General features: G+C 44.9%; 1 protein-coding gene across 3 annotated transcripts in view; it reads left to right on the top strand.

The window, feature by feature from the left end:
• Positions 1 to 26,278, top strand: part of TYK2 (tyrosine kinase 2) — a 57,179-nt gene that overhangs the window by 4,260 nt on the left and 26,641 nt on the right. For all 3 annotated transcript variants that reach the window (XM_033924289.1, XM_033924290.1, XM_033924288.1), the window contains exons 2-5: positions 6,674 to 6,876; positions 12,814 to 12,937; positions 22,009 to 22,162; positions 25,289 to 25,452. In XM_033924289.1, the coding sequence (XP_033780180.1) occupies positions 6,696 to 6,876; positions 12,814 to 12,937; positions 22,009 to 22,162; positions 25,289 to 25,452 (623 nt within the window). In that variant the 5' untranslated portion in view covers positions 6,674 to 6,695. The remainder of the gene's footprint in view (positions 1 to 6,673; positions 6,877 to 12,813; positions 12,938 to 22,008; positions 22,163 to 25,288; positions 25,453 to 26,278) is intronic.

The following is a 26,278-nucleotide window of genomic DNA, read 5'->3' as shown; positions in this document are numbered from 1 at the left end:
AGAAAGGGGAGTGAGTGGCTTTGGAACAGCAGGAATTGGAAGCAACGGAACAGTTTCACAGTACTGTAGGGGTAGAGTTTTCAAGAAAAATAAAATAGTTATTAACATAACTTTGTGACCTGTGCTTACCCTATGGATTTGCTGGGGGTTAAGGGGACTGGGGTATAGTGAGTTTGGTCAGTGGATAAAAGACTGAGGAGAGTTAGCCTTCTCTTCTTGTGAATCACTTCTAACTCTCCCCCCCATCCCCAAATCCATCAAACCTTTGACCCAGTACATCAACTGCTGCCCGGTAGAGAAGTCTGGGGACAGGCCAGAGACGCCTACCATCCATGGGAGTCTTTACCTGTGCTTTCCACCCCACTTTCACACTTTGTCCTCCAGCTGGCGTCTCTCAGCAGCACTTCTTACCTTCTGCTGCCAGCTTTCCTCTGCTGTCAGAATTGGGGGGGGGGTGACCCTCAGTTATGTGAGACCTGCTGACTCCCTGATTGATTTGTTCAATTTTTTAGCCCGTCCTCCCAAAGGAGCTCAGAATGGGTTACAAATCAGGTACCCAAGCATTTTCTCTTTCTGTCCTGGTGGGTTCCCAGTCTTATCTAATGTACCTGGGGCAGTGGAGGATTAAGTGACTTGCCCAGGGTCACAGGGGGCAGCGTGGAGTTTGAACCCACGACCTCAGGGTGCCAAGATTGTAGCTCTAACCACCATGCCACATGAGGAAGGACCTAGCGAAGCTTGAAGAATGGTCTGAAATTTGGCTGCTAAGAAATGCAAGGTCATATGTTTGGGCTGTAAAAACCTGAGGGAACAGTACAGTTTAGGGGGTGAAGAGCTTATGTGCATGACAGAAGAGCGGGACTTGGGTGTGATTGTATGTGATGATCTTAAGGTGGCCAAACAGGTTGAAAAGGCGATGGCGAAAGCTAGAAGGATGCTAGGGTGCTTAGGGAGAGGTATGGCCAGTAGGAAAAAGGAGGTATTGATGCCCTTGTATAAGACTTTGGCGAGACCTCATTTAGACTATTGTGTACCATTTTGGAGGCCGCACCTTCAAAAAGATATAAACAGGATGGAGTCGGTCCAGAGGAAGGCTATTAAAATGGTGTGTGGTCTTTGTGATAAGGTGTATGGGGACAGACTTAAAGATGTCAATCTGTAGACTTTGGAGGAAAGGCAGGAGAGGGGAGATATGATAGAAGCGTTTAAATACCTACCTAATATAAATGTGCACGAGTCGAGTCTCTTTCATTTGAAAGGAAACTCTGCAATGAGAGGGCATTGGATGAGGTTAAGAGGTGAGAGGCTCCGGAGTAATCTGAGGAAATACTTCTTTACGGAAAGGGTGATAGATGCGTGGAACGGTCTCCCGGAAGAGGTGGTGGAGACAGAGACTGTGTCTGATTTCAAGAAAGCCTGGGATAGGCTTGTGGGATCTCTTAGGGAGAGGAGGAGATAGTGGATGCTGTGGATGGGTCGTTTGGCTTTTATCTGCCGTCATGTTTTTATGTTTCTGTGTAACATGGTTCTAACTGTCAAAGAAAAGTGATGAATGTACCCTTGTAACACGTTCTGGGCTCCTTTGGGAGGACGGGCTAAAGAAATGAATAAAAGTTAATCCGGCCAAGCCTGGAGGGGTCTACTATGGAAAGTGTCAAAGAGAAGAGAGGCAACACCCCCCCCCCTTCCCCAACAGATACTCCACAGGCAAAAAAACTGTTGTGGGGAAAAACCAAGAAAATAAAGCAAAACAGTAAAAAAAATTTTTAATAAAGCAACATTTATTCACTTATATAAGAGTCATCTGTCCAACACGGCTACATTTTGACTTGCACTGAAGTGTCAACTTCAAACTTCTAGTCGGTTCCTTTCTGCAGTTCTAAAACCCTATCCAACAGGATTTCCTGTTCCTGTGTAACTCATATGCTCCTGAAGCAGACGCAAGCTGAAACGTGGCCACATTGGGCAGTTGACTCTTGTACCAGCAAATTAATTTTGCATTCGTAAAAAAAAAAAATCTTTTTTACCATACAGGGGTCTGGTGTAGGGGGAGGTGGAAGGGGGTGAGGGAGCTGTCCGCAGGTAAGTTTGCTTTACTGGCAAGCCTAAAAGCCCTTCGGTGCCAGGGTTACAGCTCATTCCTGTCTACACTGAAACTTGGCTATGACTTCACTCAATGCGGATGTTTATGTATTGAGGCTTGGTGATTTCCAGATCAAAATATAGTGTGGTTTCACGATCTTAACTGTCTGTTTATTGAGGCTCTGGTGTTTAGAAAACAAAAGTACACTTTCTTTGTGATGATGTCGAATTAGACTTTTCTGGGTTTATTTCGGTATTGGCTTCTTTTTTTTTCCAGTGATTTTTATGTTTTCTAACTTTGTGTTTGAGCTGTTTAGTGGCTGCTGAGATTGCCCAGTGCATTCACATGCATTACTGCATTACGAAGCTGTCACTAGGTGAGAAGCATCTCCCGTCTTTCCCTAGGAGAGAGGTGGTGGTTTAGCTTCCGCTGTCTCATTACATACATGGAAGGACAAGAAGCTATATTGCACTGATGGGCTACATATTACTACAGCAGGAAAAAGAAACCTTGCAGAGAAATTTAGACAATATGTTTCAAGGCATTTAAACTAGAAGGTGGGGGTGGTGTATGTACGAAGGACAATTATAGAGACCACCCCCGGCAAAAGAAAAGATGTGATAGTAGTAAAGATTGCAACATAAACAATATCAGCAACTCATTTCTTAGTATTGCAACGGAAAGTGAAACGACACAAAAATCCATACAAAAAAGGAGATTATCGCTGAAAAATAGCTGGAAAGCGATGACCACAAATGCTCGCAGTCTAAGCAACAAAGTTCATGATCTGCAAGCCCTGATATTAGAGGCAGATCTAGATATTGTTGCTATCACAGAGACATGGTTCAGTGAATCACATGGATGGGATGCAAACATACCGGGATATAATCTTTTTAGGAACGACAGAGATGGTCATAAAGGTGGAGGAGTAGCTCTCTATGTAAAGATCAATATCCAAGCGACCGAAATGCAAGGGACCTGGGGAGAGGAAGAAGCGATATGGATTGCTCTGAAAAGAGAAGATGGAACTTCTATCTACGTGGGTGTAGTCTACAGACCTCCGACTCAATCGCAGCAAATTGATAAGGATCTGATTGTGGATATCCAAAAGTTTGGAAGGAAAGAGGAGGTTCTGCTGTTGGGAGATTTCAACCTGCCGGATGCGGACTGGAATGTTCCGTCTGCGGAATCGGAAAGAAGTAGGGAGATTGTGGATGCCTTTCAAGAGGCTCTGCTCAGACAAATGGTGACGGAACCCACAAGGGAAAAAGCAATATTGGATCTGGTCCTCACAAATGGAGAGAGTATCTCTAATGTTCGAGTGGGTGCTCACCTGGGTAGTAGCGATCATCAAACGGTTTGGTTTGATATAACGGCTAAAGTGGAGAGCGGCCGCACGATACTTAAAGTCCTAGATTTCAAACGTACGGACTTTAATGCAATGGGAAAGTACCTGAAGAAAGAGCTGTTAGGATGGGAGGACATAAGAGAAGTGGAAAGACAGTGGTCTAAGCTGAAAGGAGTGATAAAAATGGCTACGGACCTTTATGTGAAGAAAATCAATAAAAACAAAAGAAAAAGGAAGCCGATATGGTTCTCCAACCTAGTGGCTGAGAAAATAAAGGCGAAAGAGTTGGCGTTCATGAAATATAAAAAAACCCAAGAAGAGGAGAGCAGAAAAGACTACAGGGTGAAACTGAAAGAAGCCAAGAGAGAGATACGTTTGGCGAAGGCACAGGCGGAAGAACAAATGGCTAAAAATGTAAAAAAGGGAGATAAAAATTTTTTCAGATATATTAGTGAAAGGAGGAAGATAAAAAATGGAATTGCTAGGCTAAAAGATGCTGGGAACAAATATGTGGAGAGTGATGAGGAGAAAGCAAATGTGCTAAACAAATACTTCTGTTCTGTGTTCACAGAAGAAAATCCTGGAGAAGGACCGAGATTGTCCGGCAAAGTTACACGAGAAAATGGAGTAGATTCTGCGCCGTTCACGGAGGAGGGTGTTTATGAGCAACTTGAAAAACTGAAGGTGGACAAAGCGATGGGACCCAGGATACTAAGGGAACTCAGAGAGGTTCTGGCGAGTCCTATTAAAGACTTGTTCAACAAATCTCTGGAGACGGGAGTGATTCCTGGGGATTGGAGGAGAGCGGATGTGGTCCCTATTCATAAAAGTGGTCACAGGGATGAAGCAGGAAACTACAGGCCGGTGAGCCTCACTTCAGTTGTTAGAAAAATAATGGAAGTGTTGCTGAAAGAAAGGATAGTGTATTTCCTTGAATCTAATGGGTTACAGGATCCGAGGCAACATGGCTTTACAAAAGGTAAATCGTGCCAAACGAACCTGATTGAATTTTTTGATTGGGTGACCAGAGAGCTGGATCGAGGACATATGCTAGATGTAATTTACTTGGATTTCAGCAAAGCCTTTGATACAGTTCCTCATAGGAGGCTGTTGAACAAACTTGAAGGGCTGAAGTTAGGACCCAAAGTGGTGAACTGGGTCAGAAACTGGCTGTCGGACAGACGCCAGAGGGTGGTGGTTAATGGAAGTCGCTCGGAGGAAGGAAAGGTGACTAGTGGAGTCCCTCAGGGTTTGGTGCTGGGGCCAATCCTGTTCAATATGTTTGTGAGTGACATTGCTGAAGGGATAGAAGGAAAAGTGTGCCTTTTTGCAGATGATACCAAGATTTGTAACAGAGTAGACACCGAAGAGGGATCGGAAAATATGAAAAAGGATCTGCAAATGTTAGAGGAATGGTCTAATGTCTGGCAACTAAAATTCAATGCAAAGAAATGCAGAGTAATGCATTTGGGGATTAATAATCGGAAGGAACCGTATATGCTGGGAGGAGAGAAGCTGATATGCACGGACGGGGAGAGGGACCTTGGGGTGATAGTGTCCGAAGATCTAAAGGCGAAAAAATAGTGTGACAAGGCAGTGGCTGCTGCCAGAAGGATTCTGGGCTGTATAAAGAGAGGCGTAGTCAGTAGAAGGAAGAAGGTGTTGATGCCCCTGTACAGGTCATTGGTGAGGCCCCACTTGGAGTATTGTGTTCAGTTTTGGAGACCGTATCTGGCGAAGGACGTAAGAAGACTTGAGGCGGTCCAGAGGAGGGCGACGAAAATGATAGGAGGCTTGCGCCAGAAGACGTATGAGGAGAGACTGGAAGCCCTGAATGTTAGTCCAAAAATCATCAAAGCCGATAAAGTGCTAGTGCAAATTCAGTATGTAATCCACCAGTGTTCAGAAGCATAAAAGCACAGACTGACAATACAACCAGTCTTCTCACTCCTTTCGATAACTTTCTTTGTCAAGAGGAAGAACTACACGGGCAAGAAGTAGAAGCAAACTAACCCAGGAGCAAAGCTTTACACTATCCCTTGTGCGTATCTTTTGCTTTGCTGGATGGCTTAGGATTTTCACCTGTGGTCGTGGCTTGGTTACAGATGTCATTCAAGCTGAAGTTTGAATCAATTTGAGCTAAGTACTTTACGAACTATGCAACTATTTAATGAACAGAGTGAACTCCTTTGCCTATTTGCATATTGTTGAATTTTATGTGTGTATATGTTTTTTAATGAATTTATGATGTCAGCAATAAAATTTCAAATATATTTAGAAATGATATTGCTTTATCTCATTACATTAACATAAATTTAGAGTGTGATTTCTAGAGAGGATTCTTTTTGGGTTAATCAGCTCTTCGGCCACAAAGTTTAGGCTATCAAGATCCTTAGTCTTGATCTAATATGATAAGTGCTCTAATACCTATATTGATGGACAGCTGTCCATTTCTGGCTAAAAATTAACCAGCTTTTGGTGCTAAAATTTCATGGTGGTTGGGAGCTTTACTTTCCTAAGCACCAGTACCAAATGAATCCAGAAACTAGTGCTAGATGTGTGCTATTCCACTAGTCTCTGGATTCATCTGCTGCATCTAAAGAAAAGAAAATGAACAGGTAGGAACATAATTTTTCCGTCTTGCTTGAGTGGCTGAAATGCTTCCTCTGTTATCACTGAGGACAGGATGCACAAAGCTGCGGTGAAAGGGGGAGGAAGTGTGCCTGACGTCTGCGCAGAAGAGGAAATCGGTAGGCACAGCTCCTTCCTCCTGCCGGTAGCTCTGCTCTTCCTCTGCCCTGCTCATTGGCTCAACTGCAGGCTTGGATATTTTTTTGGGGGGGGCCCTGTAATGGGCACAGCTGTTGTGAGTGTGTTGCGTGTGCTGGACAGGCACACAACACACGCACACACAACTACCAGCAGCTCCTAACCTGCCAGAAAATTTTGCCTGTAAAAAGTGGGCGTTCCATTTTGAAATCAGTTAGCTTAGCGGGGTTTAAAAAAAGGTTTGGCTAATTTCCTAAACGAGAAGTTCCTAGGAGGTAGAGACAGAGGCGGGGATTAGAACTGAGGCACAGGGGGAGAAATGACTTGCTGAATCAGAGTTCTTGATGGAAGATTAGAACATACAGGTTCTAACTTTCCGGCTTGAGCTGCCTCGTTGGGTGCTGTTTGCTTTTCTTTTTGGGAAAACGTCTGAATTCTCCCTCCCAAACATCTGTGTCTTCTCTTCCCCGTAGGATTGTTGCCAGTGAAATAGAGATGTCCCTTTTCCAGTGTCCCGTCAAACACAGCGGATCTGTGACAGAGAGCTGCCCCTTTCTGGCTGGTGCTGGGGTGAAGGTTTCTCTCTACTGGAGCGGTGGGGGAGAGCAGTATGTCTCGTACACCCAGGGCTCTCCTACTGCCGAGGAAATCTGCATTGAAATCGCCCAGAAAATCGGTAAGTGTGTGAAAGGGCGATCGCTGATGGCTAATTGAAATGCTGCAGGGGTGGACCAGGAAGATAAAGTTGTCAGTTTAATAATTGAGAACTTCCCAGAAGAAGGTTTGTGTTGGCCCCGGGCAGAGACTCCTCCAGAAGTACAATATAAATAAAAATAAGGGGTAGATTAGTTTAAAAGATGGTTATCTTCAAACTACGGACAAACCAGGGAAAGGGGGAAAGAACGACAATAAAGTCAAAAAAGGAAACATGTCAGGAACAAGCACTAGAAGGGGAAACACAGGTTATGCTGCTGAATTTCTGTGAAAAGAAAGAAAAGAGACTGGACGAGACCAATAGCAAATACGTCGCATCCCTGTCGCACCTCTGAGGAGAGAGGAAGAGTATCTTTGGTGGTCTGTTTCTAGAGGGGCAGTATCGGCTGAGGGGAGAGATTTGGGCCAGGGCAAAGTCGGAAGGCCAGCTGGCCAGAGAGTGGTAGAAAACTGGAACGCTCTTCCGGAGGTTGTTATAGGGGAAAACACCCTCCAGGGATTCAAGACGAAGTTAGACAAGTTCCTGCTGAACCAGAACGTACACAGGTAGGGCTAGTCTCAGGGTGCTGGCCATGATGGACCACGGGTCTGACCCAGCAGCGGCAATTCTATGTTCTTATGGCTAAAAGGGGAAGAATGTATCAAATTTGGACACAAACTTGTACTGTAATTATGACAAATTGTAACCTATTAACTGTATATTATGTATGTTTAACCCATTCTGAGCGCTCTGGGGAAAGCGGGATGGAAAACGGATGAAATAAACCAGGTCACTTAGCTTCTGTTCTTGTGACCTTTCCCACCGCGTGTGGACAGAGGCGACAGGAAGCCTTTAAAGAGAGGCAAGAGGGGAGGTGGATAGGTAGGAGGGAGAGGAAGGGGAGGGAAGAGAAAAGAGGAGAGGAGAGGAGAGGGTAAAGGAGATTAAGTGTCGAACAGATGGGTTTTCAGTTTTCTTCGGAAGATGATGTTTGAAGGTTCAGTTCTGGTCTTTTCTGTAAGGCCATTCCAAGTTTTGACTCCTAGGAAGGTGAGCATGGAGTTGGAAAACTCATTTATAGTGGAGGTCTTTAGTGGATGGGAGATTTGGCAGCATCCGGTTGAGGGTTCTGCGGGAAGTAGACCACGCTATTGAGAAGAGTTGGATGAGTGGGGCCGCAGAGTTTCCATAAAGTATGCGGTGAATGAGGCAAGCTATTTTGAATGCTATTCGTGATGGGATGGGTAACCAGTGCAACTGTTTGAAGGTGGTGACTGAATCATATTTTCTCATGTGGCGGTCGTCAGCTGCAGATGTATGAGGGTGGTTGGAAAAATTTGGGTGAAAAAAAACCCCAAGTTAAACAACGAAGTCTCCACCGAGGGCTAAGCACTTAGTCCAGCGAGTTTTGTTTTTTCATTCCCTCTGAAAAATAGGTTTTCTCAAATTTCATTGACGGCGTCGACGACATAATGAACTGTGGCACCATCTCATGGAAATTTGGCAAATTTTTCAAACCACCTGCACAGGGCATTGTGCGTACAAGCATGTTTCCCAGGGGGGATAGGAGCTGGCAGGCTTAGAGCATGTGCTGATCCCCCAAGGCCCCACGCTGGCCATCATGCATTTTCTATAGCTGCCGACTCGCGCGTCTCCATCTCTGTGGCAACACAGCACCAGGCCTGAACACCTCAAGAGCTGCGGGAAGGAATGAGAGGAGACCTAGAGATCAAGCGCCAATGTGATGCCATCCTCCTAAATTGGGCTACCGTAGATGGCCACCAAATCTGTTTAGCAGATGAGCTGGCGCCGCCGATTCATGGAAAAGGGGTGTGGTCTGGCGCCGGATAGTACATGATAGGAGGGACTGAGTTAACCAGCTCGGCGATATCGTGGATGTTTGTATACCCGATAAAGCTGCAACTGGGTAACCCCATGACACAGTAAACCAAAAAGAAACTGCAGAGAGGAATGTACAAGGTACAGGAACTTTTATTAAAAGTCAGTAAAATGTTTTCCAAAATATGGAGAACGGACCCAACAAGGCCCGTGTTTGGGAGAAACACTCCTCCTTCAGGGGTCCGAGTTGTCCTGAGCGTCAGTGCAGTTTCTTTTTGGGGTTTTGGGGTTCTTCTTTCACTGCAGACTCGTTGACTTTTTCTTTGTTTTGCCTCATTAACACAGTAAATGACAGCAGAAGACCCACGCAGTCCGTCCAGTCTGCGCAACCAGGTGGCCAGAGCTACGCCAGCCACTCTGGGGGGGCCCCAGTCACCCATGTTTAAATGCTGGCTGTCAGGGCTCCACCATGCCAACCCTACGTGGTTATGACCAAGACGCCAGATGATGTTGATGGCTTCCCCTCCCCCCAAACGATTGAAAACGCTGGAGTTGCTGAAGCTTCACCTGCCTTTGTGTGTTTTCCATGGCATATAACGTGCGATGCACCAGTTTATTTTTCTAAGGCATGCTAATTGCAAAGTTAACACATTTGTTTTAAAGGGCTTTTCTTTTTCTGTTCTTGCAGATATTATTAACGCACAAAACTTACCCCAAAAAACCCCCCTACACCTCAAAAGAAAAGGCCTTAAAAACAAACATATTAATTTTTCAACAGCACGTCTTAGTAAAAAGACACACTGATGTGCTAGCACGCAGGTCGTGTGTTCCATTCCTGAAGATACAGTAGTTATTGTGGCGGGAGGAGGAAAGGGACCTTACAGCAGCCAGAATTAGCAGGCGAAGTATTCAGAGGCTGTGTTCCCCAGGGCATTGCAGCTTGTGAGATCATTTCTGGAAGATGGCGAGTTCTCCGGTAACAGTTCCGCCCATACCCAGGTAAAACCCTCAGTCCAAAGGGGTGAAATTCCAGCTGCTACATCACATGTTAATGACCTTTCATTACCAAACTATGCAGCGATGATGTAACTTAATTTGCTTTCTGTCTTTTTAAATTTAATTGAAAGCACCTTACAAGATATTAGAAACATAGAAACATAGAAAAAAGCGGCAGAAAAGGGCTACAGCCCACCAAGTCTGCCCATTCCAAGTATCCCTCCCCCCTGAGTTTACTCCCTTAACGATCCCACATGAGTATCCCATTTTCTCTTAAAATCCGTCACGCTGCTGGCCTCTATCACCTGGAGTGGGAGTCTGTTCCAATGATCCACCACTCTTTCGGTGAAGAAGTATTTCCTGGAGTCGCCATGAAACTTCCCTCCCCTGACTTTCAGTGGATGCCCTCTGGTGGTCGAGGGTCCCAGGAGCCAGAAGATATCCTCTTCTGTCTCGATGCGTCCCGTGATGTACTTATACGTTTCAATCATATCTCCCCGTTCTCTTCTTTCCTCAAGTGAGTACAGCCGCAATTTCTTTAGTCTTTCTTCATACGTGAGATCCCTGAGTCCCAAGACCATCCTGGTGACCGTTCGCTGCACCGACTCGATCCTCAGCACGTCCTTTCGGTAGTGTGGTCTCCAAAACTGAACACAGTACTCCAAGTGAGGCCTCACCATGGCTCTGTACAACGGCATCATAACTTCAGGTCTCCTGCTGACAAAACCTCTGCGGATACATCCCATCATTTGTCTTGCCCTGGAGGTAGCCTTCTCCACTTGATTGGCAACCTTCATGTCCTCACTGATGATCACTCCTAGATCGCGTTCCGCCGTGGTCCTAACCAAGGTCTCACCATTTAGTACATAAGTTCTGCACGGGTTTCTCTTACCCAGGTGCATTATCTTGCATTTTTTAGCATTGAAGCCTAGCTGCCAAGTAGTCGACCATTGTTCCAGAAGCAGTAGGTCGTGTGTCATATCATCAGGTAACAAGCTTCTGCCTACTATGTTGCAAAGTTTGGCGTCGTCGGCGAACAGTGATACCCTTCCTCTAAGTCCCCGCGTCATATCTCTTATGAATAAGTTGAATAGAATTGGGCCCAGGACCGAGCCCTGCGGCACTCCACTGATCACTTCTGATGCTTCGGATGGGGTACCGTTCACCACCACCTTCTGAAGTCTACTGCTTAGCCAATCCCCAACCCATGTAGTTAGAGTGTCTCCTAATCCTATCGATTTCAGCTTGTTCAGTAATCTTCGATGAGGGACGCTATCAAATGCTTTACTGAAGTCCAAATATACCACGTCCAGTGACTCTCCGGCGTCCAGTTGTCTAGTAACCCAATCAAAAAAGCTAATCAGATTAGATTGGCAAGATCTTCCCTGGGTGAACCCGTGTTGGTGTGGATCACGCAGTTTTTTTTCGTCTAGGATTGTGTCAATATTCTGTTTGATCAGTGTTTCCATGAGTTTACACACTATAGACGTGAGACTCACTGGTCTGTAGTTTGCTGTCTCTGTCCTGCAGCCCTTCTTGTGGAGTGGGATTACATTAGCGATTTTCCAGTCCAAGGGGACTCTTCCTGTGCTTAGGGAAAGATTGAAAAGAACAGATAATGGTTCAGCCAGGACTTCCCTTAACTCTCTGAGCATTCTGGGATGTAGGTTATCCGGTCCCATGGCTTTGTTTACTTTGAGTTTTGATAGTTCATCGTAGACGCTACTGGGCGTAAATTCGAAATCTTGAAACGGGTCTTTCTGGTTATCTCCTTTCTGCAGCTGTGGACCAGCTCCCGGCATTTCGCGGGTGAACACTGAACAGAAGTATTGGTTTAGTAGTTCTGCCTTCTCAGAATCTGATTCCGCAAAGTTACCGTCCGATTTCTTCAGGCGTACTATCCCATCTTTATTTCTTTTCCTGTCGCTAATATAGCTGAAGAAAGATTTATCCCCTTTCTTAATTTTCCGTGCTAGCTCTTCCTCCATTCGGAGTTTGGCTTCTCTAACTGCTGTTTTGACAGCTTTAGATCTGTCTAGATAGTCCTCTTTCGCCCCCTCTCTGCCTAAATGTTTGTAGGTGATAAATGCGTCTTTTTTCTGTTTAACTAGGTCTGAAATTTCTTTACTGAACCATTGGGGTCTTTTGTTTCTCCTGCGTTTACTTACTGTCTTTATGTATCGGTCTGTTGCTTCGTGTAGGATGGACTTCAGAGACGACCACATATCCTCCACATTGTCAGATATTGCTTGTTTATGTAGCTCCTGATGGACAAAATCTCCCATGCGGTTGAAGTCTGTGCCTCTAAAGTTGAGAACCCTTGTTGCTGTGTTTGTCTTAGGAAAACCTTTCTTGAGGTTGAGCCATACCATATTATGGTCGCTGGAGGCTAGTGTGTCTCCTACTGAGACTTCCGTGACGCTATCTCCATTGGTGAGAACTAGGTCTAGTAACGCCTGGTCTCTGGTGGGCTCCAATACCAATTGCTTGAGATGTGCACCCTTTATGGAGTTTAATATTCTTTTGCTGCTTCCCGTAGTCGCGGAGAGTGTGTCCCAATCTGCATCTGGCATGTTGAAGTCTCCTAGCATTACTGAGTCCCCGCGCAGTGTGATGTTCTCTATGTCCTCGATTAATTCTATGTCTTTGTCCTCCTGTTGCCTGGGAGGTCTATATATCACACCAAGGTATAGGCATTTTTCCTTTCCTCTGGCCAGGTTCACCCAGATGGATTCCCCGGTGTATCTAACATCTGTGATTCTGGTGGTTTTGATGCTTTCCTTAGTGTATAGTGCTACTCCTCCCCCCAATTTACCCACTCGGTCGCAACGAAGTAGGTTGTACCCTGGTATAACCATATCCCACCCATGCGATTCTGTGAACCAGGAAAATAGGCAAGAGGACCAGCCCGGCTCCAAATGTACACTCAGTCAAATGCCCCTCGCCTGCGTCTTGTAATCTTTTTCTGGAAGTGATCCTGTTGCTTTATTCAGCTCCTCATTATGCAGAAGTATAACTACGATCTGTTAGAGAAAGCAGCACACATCCGCCTGTAAAGCCATTTCTTTCTTCTGTTCCTTGCAGGAATCATGCCGCTCTGCTACACTCTCTTTGCACTGTATGACACGCAAGGGAAATACTGGATCCCCCCCAACCACGTCTTCGAAAGGTGCAAAGACCTGAACTTGGTTCTGCATTTCCGCATGAGGTAAGACAGAAGGGCAGAGGAAGAACATTGTGAAACCGATACTCGGCCTGCGGCGGTCAGTGATTTTTAACCTGCTGACGGTCGTGGGCAGAATTAAATCTTGGATATTCAGGGCCAGGCCGTATCCAGACATCAGCACTGAATATCCAGAGTCAGCCACTGACCTGAAAGTTACGCAGGATATCCACTGCATGGTTACACACTTTTGTGTGGACCTGCCTGTCCACTTAGCTATGCGGACATTGGCTAAGTACATAGCTGGTGCCACATGACTGCTGTCTCTTCTACTCCGCCCGCAGACTGCCATAGACCAGTGTTTGTCAACTTGGTCCTGGAGTACCCCCTTGCCAGTCAGGTTTTCAGGATAACCACAGTGAATATGCATGAAAGAAATTTGCATATAATGGAGGCAATGCATGCAAATCCATGCTGAAAACCTGACTGGCAAGGGGGTACTCCAGGACCGAGTTGAGCAACATTGCCATAGGTGACCAGTTCAGCCAGTTCAGTGGCTGAGTATGTGGCATTTCCCGGGGTTGCCTAGTGCAAGAGGAAGCAAAAAGTGTCTTGTCTTTGAGTATTGTTTCCTCTAGGGCTGGGGGTTCAGTTCCTGGATCTGGTCTGGTCCTTAGGTTGACTGGGGCTTTGTGTGTGTGTGTGTGTGTGGGGGGGGGATGGAATGGAGATACCTAGACCCTGATTCTATTAAAAGCGCCTACCATTAAGCGCCTAACTTACCCCCTCCTTTTACTATTCTGTGGAAGAGGTTTCTCTGTGGTCCGGAGCGCTAACTGCTCCAACGCTACTCTGACGCTCATACAATACCTATGAGGGTCGCAGCTCTGGGCCGCGGTAGAAACTTATACTGCAGCTTAGTAAAAAGGGGGGGGGAGGTTCATTTTTTAATTGGTTCAATCAGTGCTGTTAATTGAACCAGCACCATTAGAAACCAATGAAAAAAACCTCATTTTCAGGTAGGCGCCTGACTTGATAAGCATGATGTAGACATCTACACCAAGGGACCTACCTGTGATTACCCGAAAAGTAGGCGTGGTTAGGGGGCGGAGCTTGGTCATGGATTGAGTTAGGCACCAGTAGGCATCTACCTTAGATGCCAGTATTTTAGGCCAAGAAAACCTCTGGACACAATGCATACAAACAGACTTGCACAGGTTGTGTACACACACCCACACATGCTGATACACACAGTAACACATTTGCCATACTGGAACAGACCGAAGGTCCATCAAGCCCTGTTTCCAACAGTAACCAACCCAGGTCCCAAAAACCTAGCTAGATCCCAAGTAGTAAAACAGATTTTATGCTGCTTATCCTAAGGAATAAGCAGTGGATTTCCCCAAGTCATCTCAGTAATGGCCTATGGACTTCTCTTTTAGGAAGTATCCAAATCTTTTTTAAACCCTGCTAAGCTAACTGATTTCACCACATTCTCTGGCAATAAATTCCAGAGTTTAATTACACGTTGTGTGAAGAAGTATTTTCTCAGATTTGTTTTAAGTCTAGTACTTAGTAGCTTCATCACATGTTCCCTAGTCCTAGGATTTTTGGGAAGGGTGAACAAACGATTCATATCTACCCTTTCCACTTCACTCAATATTTTATAGACCTCTATCATATCAACCCTGAGCCATCTTTTCTCTTTCCTCCTTCTCTTCCTTTCTGTTGGAGAGCTGAGTGACACAGTTGCTGGCTCCAAGTGGATGACAAAAACTGAGGAGAGGAGGTAATGGTTATCAGCAAGGAATCCCCGCATGCTCCGAGGGACACTTATGAGCCTGGAGGAGAGCTGCCAATCCGAATAGGGTGAAAAGGGATGACGTTACCCAGCCTGTTGCTCTGTCCCTAGCTAATCCATGGAGAAATTGGATGTACAGTGGGGTAAAAGCAGGACTGGATCAGTCTATCCAGCTGGTGAATGCGTGGACCATTTTATCTTTTAAACTGAGTGTTACTGCCGGGTTTTTCATCACAGTGGCCAAGGCAGCATAAGAGTTCAGCCAGCCACAAGCCTAAAGTATTTGGCTCTGTGCCTTACAGGAGTTTCTAAGAGGCAGAGCTTGCCAATTTTAACATTACAGTGGGATTCAGGTCATAGCTTTTAAAGCATATTAAATCCATTGATGGAAAAATGAAATCCTCTGCCCGCTCTCTGTAAATAAAGTTTTCCAGCTGAATGAGTGCCAGCAGTGGAGTGATATGACAGTCGGAGGAAGAGACCCTCTGTAACATTTACTCTGAATGAGACATCTAAAGACCTCAGCCAAGGAACTAAATTCAGCGTGCAGTCTTTTGCACTATAATTGTCATTGGCTTGTAGTCATAATCTCAATCTCAGCAGCTCAAATTTATGATTATGATTATTGAGAGTTTCTTTACCACTACTAATGACTGGGGAGTCAATTCAGAGCGGTCTAATTGAGCCTCTGCAAAGGTGATATGATACATGAGCTTCTGTAGAGATGTTCCCATAAGGAGTTGTGAGGTGTTACAATACATGGGCTTTATACTGAAATACACAGAGCTCTGTGGTGGTGTTACCGAGTTATTAATACCGGCATGGTTATGCCATAATCCATCATGCCGCTGTACCGGGCCATGGTGTGCGTCCAGCAGTTGAAGTAGTTTGTGAAAAGGACAGTCTTTAACCCTTTCTTGAATTTTCCGGTGTCCTTTTCTAGCTTTAATTCCTCCGGTAGGGCATTCCATCACGTCGGGGCCATTGCCCAAAAACATTCTTGCCCTGGTGCTTTTGTATTTCTTGTAAGGATAAACTTATTAATGGTGCTCCTCTTTTTAAACCTGTATAGTAAAAACAGCTAGGACAGCTCTCACCAACCTATGAGGGTTCTTGAAAAAGTTCCCGCACTTTCATGTTTTTGCGGGAGAAGTGGTAAGAGGGCGTGTCGTGGAATGTCATGTGACTAGTTGGGGTGATTGTGTGGAAAAGCAATGCAATTTGCTCTTGAGATATTTAATAAACAGTATTTAAAAACCCCCAAAAGTGTGGAAACCTTTGAAAATCCCTCGTAGAATCTACGTTTTGCCGAAGCTTTATCTTCCCCTAAAGAAAGAAAGCATTAAGTTAAAATGTTACACTTTCTAATTTATTAATTTTTCAAAACATAAAAGAACTCTACCATAGTTAGTTGGAGGAAGAGAGTCATAACCTGGGCAAAAACACAGCCATACGCCTGACCACATCACTCCATCTTTCCAAAAACCAGTCGAGGCCAGAATAATTTTCTAATTCGGTTGCCTATGCTTCAAAACACTCTATTCGCCTTTCCGACTCCCAAAGGATGCCAATTCCAAAGATTCTTCAACCAGACACTTTCCTTCCAATACTCTAAGTGACTTTCTCCTTCACTGAAAGCCCATTTATTTGTTTCGCTTCCTTAATCATTTTCCTCTACGTCTTCCGCCATGCTCCTACCTCCTGTTATATAAAACCACGTTACACGCCTGTCTTTTTCCTCCTACTTCATGCTTGTGATGTAACTTAGCTGCGTTCATGAAGCCTCTCTTGTAAACCGTCTTGAACTGAAAGGTATGACGGGATATAAATAAAGCTATTATTAATAATAAACACCGATCGATTGTCTGCATATGAATTTCAGGGCAGGCATATACATATATGTAGATCAGTTTTGAAACGGAAGAAACATAATCCATAATTGTATAATCTTGAGATTTACCCTCCTTGAAAAGCACCCCAGATTGAGGCTTCGGATGACGCTGTTCAGAGCAGGGACTTTGGAAAGCAAGCCGCAGGCACCAGCCCACCAAGTCTGGAGAAGTACAGTGGGTCAGTGTACCCCCTTCCCCGGGGGTTTTGCATTCTGTGTGGGGAGCTCATCTCTCTCAGCCCCCCCACCTGTATAATCCAGTCAGGCTTTGAACAGATGCCGGATCCCTAATGCAAGCCAGAACAAAAAGAAACATCTTTTATTTATTTACGACTTATAGCCTAAGTGGTTTACATTCAGCTACTTGAGCATTTTGCCCTATTTGTTCCGGTGGGCTCACAATCTATCTAATGGGGGATTAAGTGGCTTGCCCATGGTCACAAAGAGCAGTGTGGGATTTGAACCCACAACCTCAAGATGCTGAGGCTGGAGCTTTAACCAAACTATGACTGGGGAAACCAAATAGGAAAAAAAATGGTCTCTGGACGACACAACATAAGAACATACTAATCAACATACAATTAAAAAATGTAGTTAAAGTGGGTTAGACGAACTGAGTACGAGGGGAGAAAGGGGGTAAAGTTACAAAATTAATACTTTTGGAGAAAGAAAAGAGCCATAGAGGGAAAAAACATAAGGAGAGGTAACAATTTTTCTTTTTCTTTTTTTATTTTTTAGTAGGGAGTCTACTGCACTGTATATATTCCATTTAGAGGTTAAAAGAAAGGTTTTTAAGTTATTTTTAAAACGGTTAATGTCTTTTTCATCTCTTATATATTGAGGTAGGGAATTCCAGACTTGGGGGGGGGCCACTATTGAAAACATGTCATGACGTCTAGTGCCAATAACTTCTAAGCAAGGGACTGCCAGAAGCCCTTGGGCCGTAGATCGATGAGAGCGGGATGTGTTATACGGAATGAGCATTCTATTGATAAATTGCGGTTCACGAGTGGGTAGAGTTTTAAATACTAGGAGCAAAATTGTATAGGTAATATGATGGTTAATGGGAAGCCAATGTGAATCGACCAAGAGAGGAGTTACATGATCATATTTTTTACCCTTGTGAATAACAATGGTATCTGGATGACACAACATAAGAACATAAGCAGTGCCTCTGCTGGGTCAGACCAGAGTCCGCTCACGCGGGGGCCCATCAGGTCCAGGACCTGTATAGTAATCTTCTATCCCCTTTTCCTTCAGGAAATCATCCAATCCCTTCCTGAACCCCAATACCGTACTCTGTCCTATCACACCCTCTGGAAGCACATTCCAGGTGTCCACCACCCTTTGGGTGAAGAAGAACTTCCTAGCATTGGTTCTGAATCTGTCCCTTCTTAATTTTTCCGAATGCCCTCTCATTCTTGTAGTTTTCAAAAGTTTGAAGAATCTGTCCCTCTCCACTTTCTCTATGCCCTTCATGTCTCTCTATCATGTCTCTATCATGTCCCCTCTAAGTCTCCGCTTTTCCAGGGAAAAGAGTCCCAGTTTCTCTAATCTCTCAGCATATGAAAGGTTTTCTATATCCTTTATCAAGCGTGTCGCTCTCTTCTGAACCCTCTCGAGTATCACCATATCCTTCTTAAGGTACGGCGACCAATATTGGACGCAGTACTCCAGATGCGGGCGCACCATCGCCTGATACAACGGCAGGATAACGTCTTTCATTCTGGTTGTAATACCTTTCTTGATAATACCTAGCATTCTATTCGCCTTTTTAGCAGCCGCTGTGCACTGCGCACAAGAAAAGTTTATTAAAAATAATATGACTTTAAAAACAATGTGCTACAGCTTGTGGATCCCTAATGCAGCCAGATGTTCTATCTGGGTCTGGCTTAGAGGTTCAGAATTTATTTCCTCCACTGCTTTGCAATTTCCCCTTGAGGTTAGGATCAGTCAACCAATAAAGCTGCTCCTTTTGAAGTGAACTTTTTGCTGGTACCACCATTTCTGAACCACTACTGGTTTTATAAAGCGACATGCCTTGGCATCAATGACCTAATTCACAGTATCATAAGAACATAAGAATTGCCGCTGCTGGGTCAAACCAGTGGTCCATCGTGCCCAGCAGTCCACTCACGCGATGGCCCTTAGGCCAAAGACCAGTGCCCTAACTGAGACTAGCCCTACCAGCGTACATCCTTGTTCAGAAGGAACTTGCGTAACTTAGTCTTGAATCCCTGGAGGGTGTTTTCCCCTATGACAGACTCCGGAAGAGCATTCCAGTTTTCTACCACTCTCTGGGTGAAGAAGAACTTCCTTACGTTTGTACGGAATCTATCCCCTTTCAACTTTAGAGAGTGCCCTCTCGTTCTCTCTACCTTGGAGAGGGTGAACAACCTGTCTTTATTTACTAAGTCTATTCCCTTCATTATCTGATGGCAGAAACACTTAGGATGTTTGAGAAAGCTGATTGGGGTGGGAGCACTCGAGCATCTCTGTAGTGCTGGCATCCTGGGAAGCCAGAGTTTGTACGCGCAGTCTATTGGGGAATGATTTGGAGTCTTGGTGGAGCGATTTGCAGAAAATATAAGATGCGGTTGTGTCTGAAGAAGGAATGAGCTCCTGGACAGCCTCATTTGGGCCATTCTTCTGTTGGTTCTGTAAAAAGTATCAGAACCTGCAAAAATCCCGTTACCACCTGCTTTAATTCTCTGCATAAAATCAAGCAAGAGACTCTTATTTTGTTGAGACTTCCCTTGAGTCTCGTCTCAAACCACAATTTCCTCTTCTCTGAATTGAATATATATATATTTTTTTCAACTTTAATCTTTGTGCACTTAAGATCAGAACAAATGACAATATTCAACCACAACTAGACTGGGTCATGCATGCTTTTCCACTCAGCACACAAGCCTCAAAGATGTCATATCTACGTATTCCTATTAAAGAGTACAATTTGCACCTGCTTTTGAACTAGCACCCTGAGAACCCCTCTTTGTACCCTCTGAGTCTCACCCTCATTAAACCACCCACTGTGTCCCTCTCCTCTGTAAAGCAATGGTTTAAAAACAGCTATCAATGTACTCGTCAATTATTTTCCTATCTCATAAGTGCACTCCCCCCTCCCATCAGCACCACATCCAGTCTTTTCTCAGGCCCTCCGTTTTCAGACAATTGCCATCCTAGCTGAAAGGGAGCAAATTCACCCTCTGCAAGCTTTCCTGACCCTCCCGTTTCTAGGCTAACACTGACCTGCATCCTTTGGTGTCTCTATCTGTGTTAGCACCTCCTCCCAAAATGTTATAAGTACTCTGCAGTCCCATTCGATATGGTCAGGGTACTTTCCAACCCACATCCACACCAAAGAAGCACACCAACTGATCCAACCTATGGAGGTCAAAACACATGCTCCTCTCTTAACTCTTGGTCAATCAATTGGGTTTACCATCTATGCATACGCCAACGACCTTCAACTCTTGCCTACAAATCAAAACGACATTTCCTCTATTAATCAAAAACTGGCTAAATATCAATATGCTTTCTTTAAGCATTTCAAAAACTAGCACTCTCCATTTCTCGGGGAAAGAAGGGGTACAACTAATTGCCCAGTTACTATTGATAATACGCCTCTTAAACCAACCACTACCATCAAAATTTTAGGTGTTCTCATAGATAACAAATTAACATTTCATCCACAAATTAGTGCATTGGTCAAAAATTGTTTTTATAAATTAAGGATGATTAGATCATTAGTTCCCCTCCTTGCTACTAATTCCCTGAATGTGTTAATCCATGCACTTGTAATATCTAAAATGGATTACTGTAATTCTTTATTAAAAGGGATCTGTCTAAAAGATATAAAGCGTCTTCAACTAATCCAAAACACAGCCATCAAGATTATTTCAGGCGCAAAGAAATTTGACCACGTTACCCCACTGTTACAAAAAGCCCACGGTTGCCTGTTATACATAGGATAACATATAAAATTGCTCTCCTGACCTTTAAAACTTTACAGACCAACACCCCAGCATTTATAGACAGACTCTTGATTCCGTACGACCCCCCCCAGAGCCCTCAGATCCACTTCACAGTATACCCTTAACGTTCCATCTTTGAAAATAATTAGTACGTGTCGTACCTTAATCTTTTCTGTGACTGCTCCTGTGACTTGGAATTCTCTTCCTTTATATTTAAGAATCGAAAAAAACTTACAAAAGTTCAAAAGCAGCCTAAAGTGTTTTCTTTAGCTGACCACATGATACCATTATTTTTAATAGTGTTCAAAAGGTTACACTCATCTATGTGGAAAGTGTCCACAATTATTTCTTTCTGTCTATTATTCTTAACCTTCCCTATTCCCTTTTGTACTTACCGTAAGTGTTTCTTTTCTATAACAATTGTATTTCTCCCCCTCTTCCTATTGTTCCTCGGGGCTCTAGTGTGCCAACTAACCCATGTATACTCGTTAATTAGCCAAGTATGTCCAACCTGTCAAAATATTTATTTGTCTCTATGTTATTTTTTAATACTTGAATAAACTTGAAACTTTGATCAAACAGAGAGATAGTTGGCAGCTGAGCTGTTGAGAAAACTCACTGCTCCTGCTTTGTTTAATAGTTTTCAAGGTTGACTTTGGACCGGACGATTTCTCTCCGTATTGGTACAGCACATCATGTCCCGGGCGAAACCCCTTTGAGGTCCTCTCTCCCTCTCACACCTACAGTCCAACCTCCCTTGAGAAACACCAGGTTAATGTTTTTCTCTGGTTCCAATTGCTTTAAGCATGGTATGTTAGCACTCTTTGTTCTGTGGGGAACGGCTGGGACATTCATCTGACTGCACATATCCTCCTCCTCGTCACGGAGAGGGGCAGTCACGTTATCTGTGGAGCCAACACGGAAAACAGAGTTCCTGGTGTCCCAAAAGCCACCTCAACCAACAATATGCTGATTCAGTCTTAGTTTTTTAAACTTGGTTTTTCCCAGATTGGAAATGCAAGCGAATACCACAGGGCTTCCTGTGAGCAGATGCAGGCCAGGTCTGAAAGAGTGACACTGACCGCTTCTGATGCAGGAATACCTTCCATCTTGTTTTTCCAAAATTGATGTTGTATACGATGAGATTTGACTGTAGATAGGCAGCAATAGTTTACTTTGAATTTTGTTCAGTAGTAGCTTGGGGTGAGTTACAGTCAGGGACATTAGAAATTTCCCTGTCTCTGGAAGGTTTATAATCTGTTTGAAGGGTTAAGTGACTTGCCCAAGGTCGCAAAAAGCAGCAGTGGGATTTGAACCCCTGGAGGTCAGCCCAGTGCTCTGGTCACTAAACTACTCCTCCACTTGTTCATAACCTGACACAAGATTATATTTAATCGGTTTTGCTTATATTTGTGTTTTTCCACATCTCTTTCTCTATATGGCATAGGTATTATTTCAGGAACTGGCACGGACTGAATGAGAAGGAGTCAGCCATCTACCGGAATATCCCAAAGCCCGGCGATTCGAGCGAAGACAAGTTGAAAGCCGAGCAGGGAGGCGCCCTCCTGGATTCCTCTTCCTTTGAATATCTTTATGAACAGGTACGAGATGAGACGCCCAACTTACAAGGCTCTGTTTTTCCGGTGTGTGTGGAGAAAGCCACTTCCGAGAAGGCTTTAGGGTTGAAACCTCCAGGCTAAGCTCTGACTTCTAGCTGGGAATAGGGTTTTTATAGACTGCTTGGACAAGGTGTATGAAGTGGTTTACAATCAGGTACTTCAAGCATTTTCCCTATCTGTCCCAGGGGGCTCACAGTTTGTCTGTTATACCTGGGGCAACGGAGGATTAGGTCACAGGGAGCAGCGCGGGGTTTGAACCCACAACCTCAGGGTAGCTCTAACCACTGCACCACACTCTCCTTCAAATCTGCCGCTTATGTTCCTGGTGGGATGGAGAGGGAGAAGGGACTATAAGAGCCAAAGCCCTCTCTTGGTTATTATCCATTAAGATGTCCTTTGGGAAGTGAGTGGAGGGGGTTTGGGGTGGTAAGGAGGCCATGCGGTTTTTGCCATCTTTTGTAGCTGGTGCTGATGAGATTTTGATGTTTAACCGTAATAAACAAAAATCACTTGAACAGAAGACCTTTTGGGTCAGACCAGTGGTCCCTTGAGCCTAGTGGCTTGTCCTTCAGAACCCATCCCCCACTGCTGACTCGGAGCTGCAGTTCTCTGGCCTTATCTTAAGCTAATTTGTCCCTTTTCTCATAAGAAGGTGTTTTCCACGCCTTAGAAGGAACCTGTGGTCGCTTATGGTTTTCACTTCTATTAAATGCTCCTTTTCTGTTGAATAGGGAACTGGGCTTTATTGTTAATTCATGGTGGGTCTCTAGAAAGTCTTACTCAGCTAGAGAGGGCACTGGTTGGCCGGTGTGGTTTTCCTTTTCCTCTCACTCTGATCTGTCCTGCTGGATGGGAGATTTGCTGTGCCACAACACTTGCTGAACAGTGGAGCCAACTCAGGGAACATCATTTTCAGGTTTGCTTTTGAAGTGCTAATACCTGAGGCAGCAATCAACCATTTGGGGAAAAAGGTACAGGTGAGAGTAGGTAAGCCAGTGGTCTTCATTGCAAGGGCCCACGAGCCAATGGCAGCCCACGCTGCAGTCTGGGGTTCCGTTCCCCCTCTCCCCCACAGGATCCATTGCTGCAGCCGCTCTTTCACTCTTCGGGCCGGTAAGCACGCTGTTTTCAGCGGTCCAGAAGCTTTCTCTCTGCTACTGCTTCCTTTCTCCACATAGGCAGGAAGGAGTAGCAGAGGGAAAGCTCTTGGGTTGCCGAAGGTTGCATGTTTACTTCACTCACGCTGCCGGCGGCCCAAAGAGTTCAAGAGCAGCTGCCTTATTGGATCCCGTGGAAGGGATGGGTCCAGTCTTTTTCATTTGAAAGGAAACTCTGCAATGAGAGAGCATAGGATGGGGTGGTAGATGCATGGAAAAGTCTCCCGGAAGAGGTGGTGGAGACAGAGACTGTGTCTGAATTCAAAAAGGCATGTGGGATCTCTGAGAGAAAGAGATAATGGTTACTGCTGATGGGCAAACTGGATGGGCCATTTGGCCTTTATCTGCCGTCATGTTTCTAGATGCTGGACTGCGGGGATGGGGAGGAAAAAAAGAGATCTTTGGGGGAGGGAAGGGGAGGACAGAGGTGCCAGACCATGGTAGTGAGAAGGAGGAGAAGGGAAGAGAAAGAGAGAAGAGTAGGTACCAGACCACAGGAAGGAAGAAAGGGAAGGAGAGAGATGTCAGACTACTGGGGTGATGGGAGGAGGAGAGAGATATGCCAGACCAGGGAAGGGAAGTTTGTATATTGGTATGTGTCAAATTACGGCAAATTTAGTGCAAATCATAACCTGTTAACTGTATATTATGTATGTTTAGCCTGTAACCCATTCTGAGCTCTTTGGGGAAAATGGGACAGAAAACAAATTAAATAAAGGAGAGGAGAAAGATACCAGATCACAAGAAGGGAGAAAGAGAAGGAGAGAGATGTCAGACTACTGGAGGGGGAGGGAAGGAGAGAGATGTCAGACTACTGGAGGGGGAGGGAAGGAGAGAGATGTCAGACTACTGGAGGGGGAGGGAAGGAGAGAGATGCCAGACTACTGGAGGGGGAGAGAAGGAGAGAGATGTCAGACTACTGGAGGGGGAGGGAAGGAGACAGATGTCAGACTACTGGAGGGGGAGGGAAGGAAAGAGATGTCAGACTACTGGAGGGGGAGGGAAGGAGAGAGATGTCAGACTACTGGAGGGGGAGGGAAGGAGAGAGATGTCAGACTACTGGAGGGGGAGGGAAGGAGAGAGATGTCAGACTACTGGAGGGGGAGGGAAGGAGAGAGATTTCAGACTACTGGAGGGGGAGGGAAGGAGAGAGATGCCAGACCAGGGAAGGGAAGGAGGAGAGGATTGAGAGATTCCAGACTAGAGAATGACACGGGGACAATTTTTCCCCCATCCCCGCAGTAACTCAATTTCCCCGTCCCATCTCTGTGAGTGTCCCTTCCCTATTCCTGTAAGCTCTGCCTTAACCACACAAGCCTGAAACATGTATGATTTTACAGTGCTTGAGGCTTGTGCAGATGAGGACAGAGCTTGCATGAATGGGGCAGGGACAGGAAAATGAGTTACTACGGGGACGGAGAAAAATTTGTCCCCATATTATTCTCTATTCCAGCCCACAAAGGGGAAGGAGGGAAAAGAAGGAGGGGAGAGTGATGCTAGACTGTGGGAAGAAGAGGAGAAAGATATCAGACCACCAGAGGGGGAGAGAGAGGGAGGAGATGCAGCACAGGGATAGGAGGGGTGAGGAAGGGAAGAGAAATGAAACGATGGGAATAGGGGAGAAGAAAGAGGGAAGGATGGTATACGTGGATGGAGGGGAGGAGAAGGGCAGAAAGGGACATTTCCTTTTCAATTGGGCAATCCTAGCTTTCACCGTCACCTTTTCATTCTGTTTGGCCACCTTAAGATCATCACATACAATCACACCCAAGTCCCGCTCTTCTAGATAGATTGGGAGCCCACTGGGACAGACAGGGAAAATGCTTGACTACCTAACTAAATTCATGTAAACCGTTCTGGGCACCCCTGGGAGAACAGTTTAGAAAATTAAATAAATAAAGACTTATCTTTTTTTTTTTTTGCATTCTATAACTTCTTTCCTTCTCTTCAGGGGAAATTTGACTTTGTGGGTGATGTGGCATCGCTTAAAGACCTCCCGACAGAGCAGGAGCTCCACCGATTCAAAAATGAGAGCTTGGGCATGGCCATCTTGCACCTCTCACAAATTGCCCTCAAGAACAGGGTGCCCTTGGAGGAGGTGGCCAAAAAGATCAGGTGAGGCCTCGGGCATCTGCTTTGCATTTGGGTTCACAGATGGCAGTGGAGGCACTGGGCCAGAGCTGGTCTAAGGGTAGTGGGCGCTCTAGGTGATCTGATCTCTTCGGCTTCCGTGGCAGACGCAGCGAGGCCCGGTCAGCTGCAACAATCACACTCTAGGTGACCCTTCAGCCTTGCACTGCTCCTTAATTAACTCCCCTCCCTAACATTTAAAATTTTAACTCGACAATCATGATGCTCACAAATGTATCCTATAAAAAAAGCAGGTTAAAGGTGGTTCTTTAGTGTTGTAATGTAATGTAATGTAATTTATTTCTTATATACCGCTACATCCGTTAGGTTCTAAGCGGTTTACAGAAAATATACATTAAGATTAGAAATAAGAAAGGTACTTGGAAAATTCCCTTACTGTCCCGAAGGCTCACAATCTAACTAAAGTACCTGGAGGGTAATAGAGAAGTGAAAAGTAGAGTTAGAGGAAAAATAAAAATAAAATAAACATTTTAACAAGACAGCATTGATCTAAATACTTTGGAAGGTAGAAGAGAGGAGAGAAAGGAATAGATGCAGAAGGGGGAGCCGTTGAACAGTAGAATTCTGGAGAAATTTAAATGATAGAAATAGAACAAAACAAAGACAAAAGGCAAAACAATAGATAAGATTAAAGATAAATCATAAGCTGGAAAGAAAAATAAAATAAAACTTTGTCTTCAATCCACGGTTTCAGCGTCAGTGATGAAGTGGAGCAAGTAAGTTTAGGAGGAGCGATTGACGTTTCCAGAAAGGGCTTCTTCAGGGAAGAGACTTGGCAGACAGTCCCAGG

This window comes from Geotrypetes seraphini, chromosome 16 (genome assembly GCF_902459505.1).
Source record: "Geotrypetes seraphini chromosome 16, aGeoSer1.1, whole genome shotgun sequence".
NCBI classification, from domain to species: Eukaryota; Metazoa; Chordata; class Amphibia; order Gymnophiona; family Dermophiidae; genus Geotrypetes; species Geotrypetes seraphini.
This window is presented reverse-complemented; position numbering and strand designations above follow the sequence as displayed.